At 41.5% G+C, this 14377-nt stretch overlaps 1 protein-coding gene across 1 annotated transcript in view; it reads left to right on the forward strand.

The window, feature by feature from the left end:
• LOC131470368 (neural-cadherin-like) overlaps window positions 1-14377 on the forward strand; it is a 91759-nt gene that overhangs the window by 34068 nt on the left and 43314 nt on the right. The window contains exons 5-11 of the mRNA XM_058646146.1: window positions 985-1096; window positions 3035-3284; window positions 8829-8971; window positions 10528-10700; window positions 12499-12667; window positions 13156-13326; window positions 13619-13791. Of these exons, the coding sequence (XP_058502129.1) occupies window positions 985-1096; window positions 3035-3284; window positions 8829-8971; window positions 10528-10700; window positions 12499-12667; window positions 13156-13326; window positions 13619-13791 (1191 nt within the window). The remainder of the gene's footprint in view (window positions 1-984; window positions 1097-3034; window positions 3285-8828; window positions 8972-10527; window positions 10701-12498; window positions 12668-13155; window positions 13327-13618; window positions 13792-14377) is intronic.

Consider the following 14377-nt stretch of genomic DNA (forward strand, 5'->3'; position numbering starts at 1 on the left):
TGCTAAATTAAACTGAAATTAAAAAAAAAATGCTGTACTGCTGAGATTTGCTGTGCTGTGCTTCCCCAGTGGACTTTAATAAAACTCTTACTCAGTTTTCTCAGAGCAGTTTTCAGCCTAAATGTTGTGTGGCTTATATCAGCAGATGGAGGAACAGGCATGATCAGTGCTGACCTATTGACTAAACACTGCTTGGTGATAACCACAAGGGAGAGACAGCATATAGTTTGAAGCTGTGCGAAGGAACAGCATAGCCGAATTGTTTTGTAAGGTCAACAAGTGGACTGGGTGGCTGAAACCATTTTCTTCTGCCCTTTCTTTCACCTTTTGTCCCTGCGTCTCACCAAGTTCTTTGTTGCTGAAGAGGTCAACAGTGTAAAAAATACATGTGGAACGAAAATCCTAAATCTGAGGACTTCATTCACACAGACTCGTATTTCGAGATTAACTATTCATGAATTCGGTATCATTTAAATTATTAATTCAAAGATATTTTATACTCAATTATCAAGTCATGCGCTCACTTTGCACCAAATATGTAGCAGGCAACTCTCCCTCTGCTCGCCTGGATGTTGTGGAGTGGGAGATGGAGACTGGGAAAACCTATCCCAGCTATTTCAGGACTATTACTCAGCTGTCACTTCACACTTTACACACTGTGGTGACAAGGAGCTGTAGTATAGAGGGCGGCTAAGGGCCAAAAACACACAGCGAGGCACACATATGCTCAGAACATTTCTATTTTTGACTCAGGATAATCATGAAGTGGAAGATAAAGGACTTCTTGAACTGGTAACTGAAGAAAAAAAGGTCAGGTTCTTGTACAACATATGTAAGGAAAGATAATTTTGTGTTTTTGTGATTTTTCTCTCTCCTCTCCTGTGAATTTTTGAATCAAGGAATGTCAAAATTCAATATCATTATTGAGGATCAGTCACTACTCCTCTCCTCTTTTCTTTCTCCCATCACTCTGGCTCTAATCAGGTGCAGGTGTTGATAACGGATGAGAATGATTGTGTCCCAGAATTCCTGCAGTCCATCTACAGTGTGGATGGAGTCCCTGAGACTGTAACCACGGCAACATCCCTGCTGCAGGGTGAGACTCCTCTGATCCGGTTTTATATTTTTTTTTTACATCCATCTGTTTCTTTTTGAACTGAGAGCAAAACTATTCAAATGTCACTTTTGCTGCAAGAGCACAACAGATGCATTTGGAGAGAAAAGCTGCTGCTCAGACCTTGAGTGACTGTTTTGGCTTATGCTGAAATAATGTTTGCTGAAAGATACTAAGAGATCCTTCAGACTGACCACAACACTGGACTAAAACAGCTGCCACAAAGGCACCATTATTTGCTATGAATAAATATGTACTTTATGTAACAGATCAGTTTTTTCCACTATGACATGTGCCTCCCTTGTAATTATCAGTATAGGTTTTTTTTTTTCATAACTTGTAAATGAAAAAAATATAACTTGCAGAGGAAAGCTGTCGAGTCGTTTGTTCTATAACCCACAGTTTGTTCCTAAAAAAGATCACTGGCACTTACTTGCCTGAAAAAGATTACACCTCATATCACACCCGTGTGCTTCATGTACCTTTGAGATCCAACTGCAACATACGGTATTCAGAGCACCTCAGGAGGATTTGAGACTTTTTTTCTAGTCTGTCACATTTTACTCAAGAAACAGCAGAGGCTCGTGGTAGAAGTACCCTTGACAACCCCGGACGTGTACATTAAATATAAAAATGTCCCGCTGTTTATGACTGTCCTTTTTACATTTTACCTTTTCACTGTTGTAGTTGCTGTCAAATGTTCATGTGTCTGTGAGATTTCTGTCCCCCACAGGCTACCATGGGTGATTTGTGGGAAATCTCTCGCTGGCTATGTTTCTAGTGCATTCTGGCTGAGAAAAATGGAACACATTAAATCTGAAAACAATCAAATACTCAGCCTGGAGTGACAGAGTCTGTTGCCGCGGCAGAGTCGCTGGTGGTAGAGAGAAAATGGCAGCCACTAAACCGGTGCTTCAACAAAAACTGTAAAACTGAGCATGGTCTGAATCAATCGGGGAGTGAAGGAGTCTTTACTCTGTCACTTAGGAAGTTACATCCTTATGCAATGGACTGAGGCTGATGCACCATGCAAATGTATGACTTTATAGTTCAGTAGTTTCCTCAGGTAAATGCTCACAATCCCCAACAATCCAGATGGAGGGGCAAACAAGTCTGAATCAAGTGGACTGTGCAGCACAAAATGTTTCGAGGCATAGAGGCAGTGAAATCCCCATTATCTCCTCATCTCTGCTTCTATCAGCTAAAGACATACAGTAGATGACTACTTTACAATGAGGCTATCAATTTTACCTGTACTCTCCAAGGTGGATGGTTAAGAAGATATAAGCAGTGAAGCACGGGTGAACGGGAGTTACAGGGGAAATTAACTTCCCCAGTTCTTGATCATTGATGGAGCCATTCACATCGCACAGACTATGCAAAGATTGTGTAGTTAATTGCCAGTCTTGAGCTCTATCACAATTACATAGAGATGGGAAGAAGAATGATGTGTATATGGAGATGCACAGGCTGATGCTCGACGCTGAGCAAATAAACAATATGCAAAATGCACGTCTAATGAGTTTGAGGCCGAACAGTGAGTAAAATTTACCAAACAGCTGACTCAGAGTTTTGGAGCCACAGTCTCATCACACATTAAAGACAAATCTACAGACATGTTTGCTTCAAAATAAAACCAATGTGAGAAAATACAAAATCCATTTCATTTGTTGTCTTTTTCTGTCTTTGAGCTCATCTTTGCAAATGATGGCGGTGATCATTCCGCAGGGGCACAGTGCAGTTTGTGTGCAAGTAATCGCAGCTGTCAGAGCGCATGATCTATTACATGTTTAGCAAGGCCATAAAGGGATAATGATCTACACAGATGTCAACATATTCATCAGATGATGCCGTCGCATCAGCTCATTTCGATTAACTGTGAATTGATGGCCCTTTGTGTAATTTCTTCTCTCTTGCCAGTGTTAGCCACAGACTGCGACTCGGGGTTAAACGCCGAGCTCAACTATTACACCCTCAGCCCAGACTTCAGCATTTCACCACACGGGACTGTTTTCCCCGCGGGCCGACTGGACTATGAAAGGCCGAACCATCTGTATGAATTTGTGGTGATGGCGGTGGACAACGGTGCTGAGCCTCATTCTGGTACGACCACGGTCCGTGTGAGGATGGCAAATGTCAATGATGAGGCCCCTGAATTCTCCCAGCCTGTGTAAGTTTATTATTATACTATGAATGTGTTTGTTTTTTTTTTAAACTGCACTGTTTACAATGTTTAAATATTAAGAAATATCTGTTTGATTCAAATACTATCAAATGAGTTCACACAATATAGCAACAATCCTGACATTCATTCCCTCAGTCAGGTCTGATAGTTTTGCTTGACAAAGCCCGTTTTCAGATGAAGAATACAGCATACAAATAATATAACATTGTTTCTGTTCATGAGGACCAAATAGAGGCAGAATAATAATAATCAACAACAGAAATCATCAAATTGGCAGCTCATAATAATTTCTCCCTAAGTATTTTGAGGCTTATCTTCTGCTATTTAATCACCACCATTTTTAATATTACATAATAAGAACCCTATTTAGGTAGTCGCAATAATGCAATAATACTCTAATTAAGACTTCAGGAGTTCTGTTATAGCCATTGTTACTGTAGCACATATCACAGAAGCCAAACTGTGGGTGTTAATCATGACCTGATTTCAGCTGCAAAGATTAAACTTTGGCACTAAGATGACAAGTTGAGATCATATTCATCTTGTTGGCACTGCTTTATCTCTGCTCATCACATTTCATTATATTGGTGCCTTGCCATCTGACCCCTATAGGACAGTACATCATGCTGTGCCTCCCGCCAGACTATCAATTGCAATAATATTAGATGTTGGAAGTCCTGCCAAACTTGTGTCAACACTGCATTAGTAAAAGCATGACCAAACTCACTGTATAGTGGAAACTGTTGCACGTGATCGGATCAGTCTGGGCCACACTGATCACAATAAACACACAATTAGACTTGTTTTTAACTTTCTCTTTCTCATGTGAATCCCCACAGAGCCGACATAATTATTACTTGATTATAAAGTAATGAAAGGGAAGGTGTAACTGTTTTAGGATAAAATAACGTACATTTCTGCCAAGCTCTCTCTGTCACAGTCTGAAGCAATTTCTGTGCGTGACTTCATGAAATGTAACAGAGCTCACGGCCGATAGATACCCTGTGTTTGAATCCGAAACACAATGGTGACAATGTAAAAATAACTCACGAAAAATGGAAAAGGAAAATAACTTTAAGTACAAATAATTGCTTGGTGCACAAGGCCGGAGAGACAAGTGCACACTTTAATATGCATTCCATGCAGCACACACACACACACACACACACACACACACACACACACACACACACACACACATTCCTTCAAAATCCATATAAGTGGATGGTAACAGGCATCATATTTACTTTACTATAAGCAGTTTCCACTGTATTTTATTTAGTGTGTGCTACAGTCATCTGGTAGCAAAACAATCCTCTTGCACGTTAAACACAAATAACGTGTGACATTGTTACCTTCGAAGCTTGTTTGTCGCTCTTTGTACAGTACTGTAATAAAACCATGGATGCACACGGCTACACACAGAGTTTATTTTTGGCCTTCTCTAAAGGTACAGTATGTTATAACCTCACATACAGATCTATAGTGTCCCCCAATCACTTATAACCATGTTTTGTTGTTGTTTTTTTTGCTACAGCTGTGTGAGTAGGTGGACAGCAACTGTCACAGTAATTCTGCTGCATTTATTCCTCCAAACAAACAAGCTGCTTGTCCTGTCAGTCATGTTTTCAGTGACCTTCACAGAGGACCGTGGCAGACCTCTTGTTACCCACTCTTGTTGCATTGTCAGGTGTCAGTCTCAGTGGGTGGTCAGACAAAGAGCCAAACAAACAGGTGGGCACAGAGGTGGAGATGTAGACAAAAAAAATATAACCCTGAAAAACAACAAGTGAAGCTTAGTTCCAGGGCAACCGAACAGAGAATACCAAACATTTGTGGTGGGTAGATGGGAGACAGCCGGTCAGATGCTGTATTCAGATAAACAGAGAAGCCTGTCAACAGTCAGACAAATTCTCTTGCTGGACCAGCAGACAGATAGTTGGAAATGCAGGCAGTTTTCCAGGCGGGGCGTGTTGGCTGCTTCATCATACCGCGGCTCACTGAGATGTAGATAAAGGCTTCGAGAGCAGAGGAGGACAGCATCCAAAAACACAAAGACAGATGTCGAGGTAGACCGATGCACATTGTGTCAGACTAATGTCAGACTAAATGAGATACTTGGACAGATTATTATTGCCCGGCATGTCCTCTTATCTCATCTGAATGAGCTGCAGAGAGGCTCAAAGTGATTGAAGTGAAGGCCGACAGGCAGAGAACCTATGGAAATGCAAATAGCCAGACTAGAAGGACAGGGGACTCATTTATAAAAGAGGGTGTAAAAGCCTAAAAGTGCATGGATGTATGTGCAAAAGCTGAAAATGTCTAAAAATTATCCGATTCTTTTTAAAATGTGCATACAATGTTCCCTTCATAGATCACAGTCTACTCTAAATGTATGCACTGCATGTGGCTCAGCCTCAAATCCCACCCTGAACATGCTCATGATTAAACAACGCAATGCAAAGCAGCTGCTGAATGCAGAATGAACTGATGCTGATTAGTGTTTTTACACGACACCGGGAAGAAGAAGAAGGAGCAGCACTGTGAATGAGGTGAATGAAAACACGCAGAGTGACAGCGTGCTATTGCTGTGGTTAAGTGTGGACAGAGAGGACAGTGACTGAAATTTTAAAAAGTGATCCAATGTAAAGGTCAAGGAGAAAAACAAGTTTCAGAGTAGGTCTGCTGCTGCTGCTGCTGCTGCTGGAGGAGAAGTGGACACACACTGAGCCACCACTGCTGGACACAAGGACTCTCTCTATACTCAGAGAAAACCCTGTGTGACACTGTCAACTTATCACAATCCCTGGAAGGGATGGCAGACAAAATATACACAAGCAGTCTCTGTGGGCATAAATATGAAATATTTTTATTTTTTACAAATAATTGAGCCAACTGTACAGATGAATCTGTAATAGTCACCAATTACCATATCTAAATCGGGAATAACAATCCAAGAATTCCATGGTATTATGTCAGCGATATCACTGATATCACTGATATCACTGATATCGCTGACCTGTCGAATTAACAGGATTGCTTTATTCTTAAAGCTGTGCTCATTAAGCCTTTCTGTTCAGTTCTACACGACTCTCTTTGCTCCTCAGGATAGCTTCTTCTTTTTTTTTTCCTTTTTCCATTTTTGAGTCTGTATTGGTAGACAGAGTGAGGCATTTTACATCCTGACAGCTTCATACAGCAGCACCATGACTGAAAACATCAAGAGGCATGCATGAAAAGTTAAAGAAGTTGATTCTACTGCTAAAAATTAACTTAGTTGTTCAGCAGAACTAACCATTGTATTTTATTTCAGCATGATTTCGATTTTTAATTACTCATCAGTGTTTGTCGTGAATAACTACCTGGCTTCATGCCTACATGTGCCAATCTACAGTCAGGACAAATAACGCTACAGCATAAGACAGATAAACAGCACATAACTTTTGGTAATTACTCATAAGTCCACAGGGGTTGCTAGAGGTTCTGCACTGGAGCTTTAAAAAGGCGCTTAAGGCAGAGAGGTGAACATTTTGTGTGCGTGGTGAATTGTGGTTGGTTTGGTCAATTTAATTTTAGTCTTCTAGTGGTGCCTAGTTTTAGACAATTTATATAAAAAAAAATAGCTTTCTCCCGAAGAATCGTGACATTTCTACTTGAACAGAGACAAAAAATGTTTTGGAGGTTCTGTCAGTGTTATCTGCAATCCAGGTTTTTGAAAAGGTATTTTTAAGTTTCATTTGAAACACGTTTTTTAAGGCTCACATTTGTGCCTTGTCCTGTTTTGAGAGGCTCTAATTATTTTGGCCAAGCACTTTATTTTCTTACAGCACGAGCTCAGTGAACACTGAGGCACAGCTAACAAACAGTTTCTTCTCCACTTTTATCGTTAGCAGTGTTAGCAGTGGCAGCTAACTACAATCAATCAATGCAATCAAATCATAATACTTGGAGAATCGGACTGGCAATGTAATTATTGTGATACAATTGAGTCTTGACAAAAGCATCTTGTCCCTGCCTAGTACTTATGTTTACAGCATTCGGACTAATTACTTCACACCTCGACTCATTAAATGCGGCATTCAGCAGCGTCCTGTCTCCCTCACTTAAATATTGTGTGGAAATACAAGTTTGTCAGGTGAAAACTGTTTATTTTTTTAGGGTGTCTCAAGTATACTGAGGGCACATGACCACATCATGTTCTCACCATGCAGCACTTTTATTCACAGACCATAGGAAAACTAAACTACCCGATGGTCAGTGCGTAAAAGAAAATATGACAGCAAATATAATCATTAAATGAACGTAATTTGCTTTCACAATATTTAACACGAATAAAACAACTTGTTTTAGCATAATATGATGCAATAGATCTATAATCTGGTTTCCCCTGTCTACAGAATGATCAGAGTTGGCACAGGTGCACACAGTTTCCCATCCAGTTTATCCTTATTAATTCAAACTTTTGGAGAAGAGACGTATGCAACTTTCAGGCTCCATTTTGTGCATAAGCAATGGTTATAAATGAGGCTCCTGGTAGAGAGACAGACAGTTAGACAAGCAGGACGACTAACTCTGAGTCTAACTTCACAGTTCAGTGAGAAGCAGGGAGATGCTTCAGGAAGAAAAGCAGAGGGAGTGTGTAGCGTATGAGCTGCGGAGAGGTGGCCTCAGAACCCGGTGACAGATTGCAGGTCACTCATGTTGCCACAGAGACTGCTGCGGCTGGCGGAGATGAATCACCCATCAACGTTCTTCTGTAAACCATCAATCACCTCTGACTTCACACTGCAGACACTGATCCCTAACCCCGCCCTTCCCTAAACTCCCCTCCATCCCACCGATAACACATACTTACACATGCACGCGTGTTTGAGGACGATACGGCAGAAAAATCTCACAGGGGATGAGTTCTGCTGACGAATCAACTTAAACTCTTTAACAACACAACCTCCCTCTTATATTTAGCTGCACTCTCTCCCACTCCCACATAATCACCTAACCTGTCAATGCTGTGACAGCCGTTCTTCTTGTCACCTGCTTCTTCTTTGGCTCTCTCCCCTTTCACTTTGTTCTTCATTTTTCTTCATCTCCACATCTTTCAATTCCTGTAGTTCATCTCCGCCCAGTTGTGCTCTGCACCACCGTGGTAAATCAGTCTCCCGTGTCTCGATGGGCATCCTGCTGCCCATGGCACAGAGCAAGCAAATCACTGTTGACATTTTAAAAGGCACTGGATCAAATGGCCCACAGTGGGCTGGATATGTGGATGCACCATTTGTTCCATGACTCCAACATCCCGGTAGACATTATCATTTGTCTCTGGTCTTGCCAGCTAAGAGGACAGGTTAAATCATAGTGACAAGCCAAATCAACAACCATAAGCCTTCTGATGCTTTAGACTGTGTAAATGATGCATATCTCATGTCTCCTGTCTCCTGTGTGTGTGTTGTTTCTGGCATTGACGCGTGACGTCCATGCGTGTGCGCTCTCAATCTCGTTGACTTGTTAAACCTGAGCTCTTCTTTACAGATATCGAACTTTTGTTTCTGAGGACGCCGGCCCCAACACGCTTGTTGCCACTGTGCTGGCCAAAGACCCAGATGGTGATGGCATAATCTACTCCATAACAGCAGGCAACGAGGAAGGAAACTTCATCATTGACAGCCAGAAAGGTGATATGTCTTCATTTTCCAGCCAGGCTTTGCATTTGCAGCATTGCCTCTAATTGACAGGCTTTCCGTCAAATTACACATTCAATTTTCCCTAATACATTCCGAGTACAGTGGTGTGCAATAAACGCCGGCTACTTTCCAAGCCAATATGAAAAGATATTGAGAGCTGATATTAAAATCTGTAATTTCAATGTGTGTGATGCCTTTTCTATTATTAGGGTCATAAATATAAACAATGGCATTCTTTTGGAGAATTCCACCCTCGGTTCTTGGTATTCGTGGGTACAGAGATGAATGTTCCTCATGTTTCCGTGCTTTTCCACAATTTAGGATTGCACAGTTTATCTTTTTTATTCACCCTTTGATCCGAAACCAGTGGCAATTGCTGTGACATTTGTCACCCAGCCCTTTCAATTCAATTTCACAACAACTGCTCTATCATAGCTCACAATCTTCAGGCTGCATTCCGCCAGCCTCTCCTTCTTTTGTGTCGTCTTTTCATTTTCCTTTCTACCAATTTCTAGTGTTTCCTTGTTGCATGAAAATGCAAAGGCTGACATCCTGTGAGTGCAGGAAAACCAATATACAGCTTCCCACTTACTGACTGTCCAAAGAGTGCTGGCTCATTGAATAGCTGCTGGAGCTCATGTTGTATTTGTAAACAAGGCTGACATTTTAGCTGGAAGAATCACCATGTACATCCCACAGTTCACTTATTTTAATGTAGTGATGCAGTTTTGTCAATGTCACGCATTGTCATTAGGAGCGAAGACCCTTCTTCTGTGGGCGGCCAGGCTCACAAGTAAATTGGGAGAGGGAAGTCAGGCGCTCACATCTGTGTGGATCAGCATGCTGTGTTTTCTTTAATCAAGAGCATTGGAGGAGATGAATAGAAACACAGTGAGAGAATGGAGGAAAAAAAACCCTCCCCATGCTCTCACTTCAATGAGTCCCCCCCACATCACAGGCTGCTTGCTCGTCCTGATGTTTTTTTGTATTACTGTTGACGAGAAAGATGTTGACTCAGATGCTGCATCTTTTTATCCAACGCTTTATCTCGACTGTTACATGAAGGCAGACAAAGGGGGGGGGGGGGGGGGGGGGTAAGAGAGGAACAGCTAAAAGGCATCTGCTGAGCCATGTTAACTTCTAACCTGAGTCACTTACTAGTTTATATTTTTGTTCAAGTGCTCGAGTTGGATGGGCATCTTTAGGGGAGAGCGTGCAATTATTAGATTAGAAATGTGACAGAATCACCACTGTGAAATTGGTTTTTGGATTTTGTCTGCATATCAGATTTTTTACCATTTGGTGGCCTTTGAGGTGAATTTCCACCACTTGCTATCTCTCTGCCGATTTCAAAAACAACAGCAATTCCGAGAACAACAAACAGTGTACACTAACTGGTGCTTTTTATTGATAGCACACCCTTTTCCATGCAAGGCCACGGTGGCAACAGCGTCCTGTGTAATGACTAATGGAATGGTTGTACTCGCTCGGTTATGACTGACCATGTTTTATAATGTGTAATTTAATGGACCTGTGTTCTTTTGCAGGGCTGATTCGTCTCCGCTCCACTCCTCTACCCATGCTTCAAGGCCTGGAATATGTTCTGAATGTAACGGCCACAGATGACAATGTATCGGGTGGGCCGCACTCTCTCTCATCCACCGCTCGGGTAATTGTCGGGGTCGATGATGTCAACAACAACAAACCTGTATTTGAAGAGGTGAGGGTCTCTTTTCAGGAAAAGTGCTTCTATAGTTAGCTTGTGCCTTACAGCGTAGTCCCCTGTTATTAAGTCATCATCTGGACAATTGAAAAATTGAAGTCACTTATGAACTCAGGGTGTCCGTTTTTCCGTAAAATCCCTCCTGCTTGCACACCCACAAACATAACAACATTATTTATTACACTTACTATTAGTCATGCAAGGTTGAACCTCTGTCATTTTTGGAGCTAACAGCTAAATGAATTGGTGAGTCTGCAGATTCTGTCTGTTACTTTGGGTAGAACCTGACATATTCATACATGCCGCTCTTGCTTTGGTTCAATGATTGTCCACTAGGAGGGCAGTTTATCTTGCTCGTGTCCTCCCTGCAAAATATCATCCCTCTCTTATTTTTGCTGAAGGGCCAGAAGTGGCTGTATAAGGCCAAGCTGTGTGTCACAGCCCCCTCTGTTGGACCACAAAATTACCACAGATGGTCTGATGCACCTCAGGGGCTGTACATTTAGAACTTGAACACGTTTTGAGTTCTAACTTTAGCATTAAACAGATATTGGAAAGCCGTGACACATAGTTCCACTGGCGAACCATTTTCAGAATGAGGCACAGATTGGAAAAAAAAAAAAGTTTTTAATTCAATTTTTTTTTTGGAATACAATCATTTGCCTTCTTGCAAAGAGTTACATCAGGAGATTGATACTCTGTTATGTCAGTCAGCCTCGCTGAAGGACTACGAGCACCACTGACAGCTGGCCTTCCTTTGTTCAAACTTAACAAAATCTCTACTATATTGTTGCAAGGACAAGTTACCACACTAGAGAATCTGAAAAAGCAGCTGACAGGTTTAGTTACCTTTGCATAAAGTCCCTATGTTTTCAAATCAAAAGAATGCCTGTCTCCTCCTCCAAGAGCATTTCAGCTATTGCTCCCGCTTCCCTATTTCCTCTTTCCAATTTTCCTGGCCTGTGTTTCTCTCCACTCTGTTTTCCCATGAGCTCTGATTAGCCTGCACACCCACTCTATCTTTAGGCGCTCCATTGGGATTTCAATTCATTTATGAAAAAGAAAAAAAATGCAACATCATCACAATATACTATACCTGTTTAATTAACTTCCTACTTAATGAGGACTGACTTGAACTTTTCGCAGAAGACACACTAACACTGAGTGGAAGCTCCCGAGGTCTTTCGTCTGGACTGAAAGTGTTGGCAACTTGATGTGTTTTAATATTAAATTATGCCTCAGAACCATTCCAGGCAAATATAATATTTACTCAAAGAGCTACAAACAAGCCATACCGTTTGCGTCTTTGCGTCCCATGAACCGTCAAATTATTATTTTTTTCTTTCACTCATCCTTTGATCTATCTTTTTTGTTCTGCATCACTCTCACCCCTCCTTGGCTATTGTTTTGCTCTTTTTTTTCATGGTCATTCAGTTGAAAGAGCATCTTGCATTTATATCTGATTAAAAAAAAAAGCAAAGACTCCAGAGAGCAGCTCTTTATCTGGGGCATATTTTCATTAGGGGGAATGGATTGAATTCTTGGCTAAACTGTTCGTTGCTGCCTTTTAAAAAAATCAGCTCAAGTCTTTTATTACCTTAAATGTACTCTGTATCTACAAGGTCTATACTGTGTTTAATGCACACATGTGCACTGACCTCAAGGCCTTTATTGGCTTTTATTCCGATATTTTCAATAACATAACACAATATTCTGACAATATATCCCCATATATGAGAAATGTCCTTTGTATTTGTGTCTCTCCTTTCTCTTCTCCTCCTGCTCTCTATCTCAGTGCCAGCAATATCGTGAGCAGGCTTCAGTGCTGGAGAACCAGCCGACGGGGACTTTTGTGTTGCAAGTGCATGCTGTGGATGCAGATGAGGGAGCAAATGGAAAAGTCAAATATGGCTTAATGCACAGAGACAGCGCCATGCCTGCCTTCAGAATTCATCCAGACACAGGTAGCGTGGCCACAGATTGTCTGAGTTAAAATAGGTCTCAATTAGACATAGAGCACAGAGTCTATAGAGTGAGACAGTTTGGCATTCTCGCTGTAAATGACATTTCTATTGGTCATTGCAGTTGAACCGCGATGCAGAAGGAGCAGAGACGTTAACATAATTCACATCTCTTTCTTTAAGAATACGAGTCAAAGGCAACAAACGCTCTTGATCCTCATTTCGTTCAATCTGGCAAAGCGTTGTGTGGCTCGTCAGTACATAAAAATGTACTCTGCATGAGTGAAAAGGCAAATACAGATGTGCGGATGACTTGATGGCTGGATAGAAGAATGGTTGGTTATGCAGATTGGTGGATGAATGGATGCACACATGTATGGGTGAAATGAAAAAATTGCTGAATGGATGAATGAGTGTATACGTAGGTATTTGTGCGCTTGTGTTTTGGTGGGGGATCAGGGACGGGACTGATTATTGTTCTGCATTTACAGGAACGATTGTGACAGCCAGACAGTTCGACAGGGAGCGGCAGAGAGAATATGCAATCACAGTAACAGCCACTGACTGGGCAGAGGAGCCGCTCATCGGCATCTGTCAGCTCACCATCCAAATACTGGATCAGAATGATAACAGCCCCAAGTTTGAGAATTTGCGCTATGAGTGTAAGTGTTGCTGGTATCCAAATGATATGTGAATATCAGTGAATCACTGAAGCAGACATAACCAAAAAAGTGCTGAAGCAAATAGGGTGAGATGAAGATGTGGGTGACTATATGCTTTTAAAAACATCCATTCCCCTACTTTATAAATTGCATAAATACCTTGGTGTCCCTGGTGGTGAAAACCTAAATCACTTGTGCATTATAGAAAATGTCTATAAAATCCATCATGCTTGATCGCTCTTCATAAAATACCACTCTTTGAACCCATATACCTTATTTCCACCCACTGTAGATTTTCTGAGAGAAGACACTTTGGTCGGTACCAGTTTCCTCCGTGTTGCAGCTCATGATGATGACTTTGGCTCCAATGCAGCCGTCACTTACTCCATGTCCCTGGACCAGCCTGAGTACCTGGAGGTCAACCCGGTCACTGGATGGGTCTATGTTAACCAGCCCATATCACAGGTCAGTGGAGCAGTTATTAGTAGGTTTTATACACAAACACACATGGAGTGTGTTTCTCATGGCGGCCTTGTGGCAACAAATGAATGAATCAGCCATGCACCTCAAAGTGCTCCCACACCTGCTCCCAACCTTGAGTGTAGTGCTCAAACTGGTTATTTAGCAATTTGATAAGATAAATTCTTCTGAGACCAGACATGAGATTGAGACAAAATGAAATTTTAGCTTTTTTTTAAAGATTTTTTTTAGCACATTTTAACTTCTTTTTTCATCATAATTATGTCTGGCCTGAGGGCCGTATATGTTGCCCATGCCACACAAGTTATTTAAAAATGTAAGTGGAATTGTATATTCTAACTTTGGGTTCACAGTCGACCATTTCGTCTGAAGGTTATCATCAATTATAGCAGCACAGCGAACAGAAGACTGTGGGATACACTTGCTATTGGCAGTTGCAAACCAGTTCTCAGACACATTACTGCTTCCTACAGGAGTTCCTACGTCACATTTTGATCTTGTGAGATCTCGTGGCACGAGGCCAAACAGAGGCAGAATATTGACACCAACAACAAATAAGTCACCTGCTCTC

Source organism: Solea solea, chromosome 12 (assembly GCF_958295425.1).
Source record: "Solea solea chromosome 12, fSolSol10.1, whole genome shotgun sequence".
Classification (NCBI taxonomy): Eukaryota; Metazoa; Chordata; class Actinopteri; order Pleuronectiformes; family Soleidae; genus Solea; species Solea solea.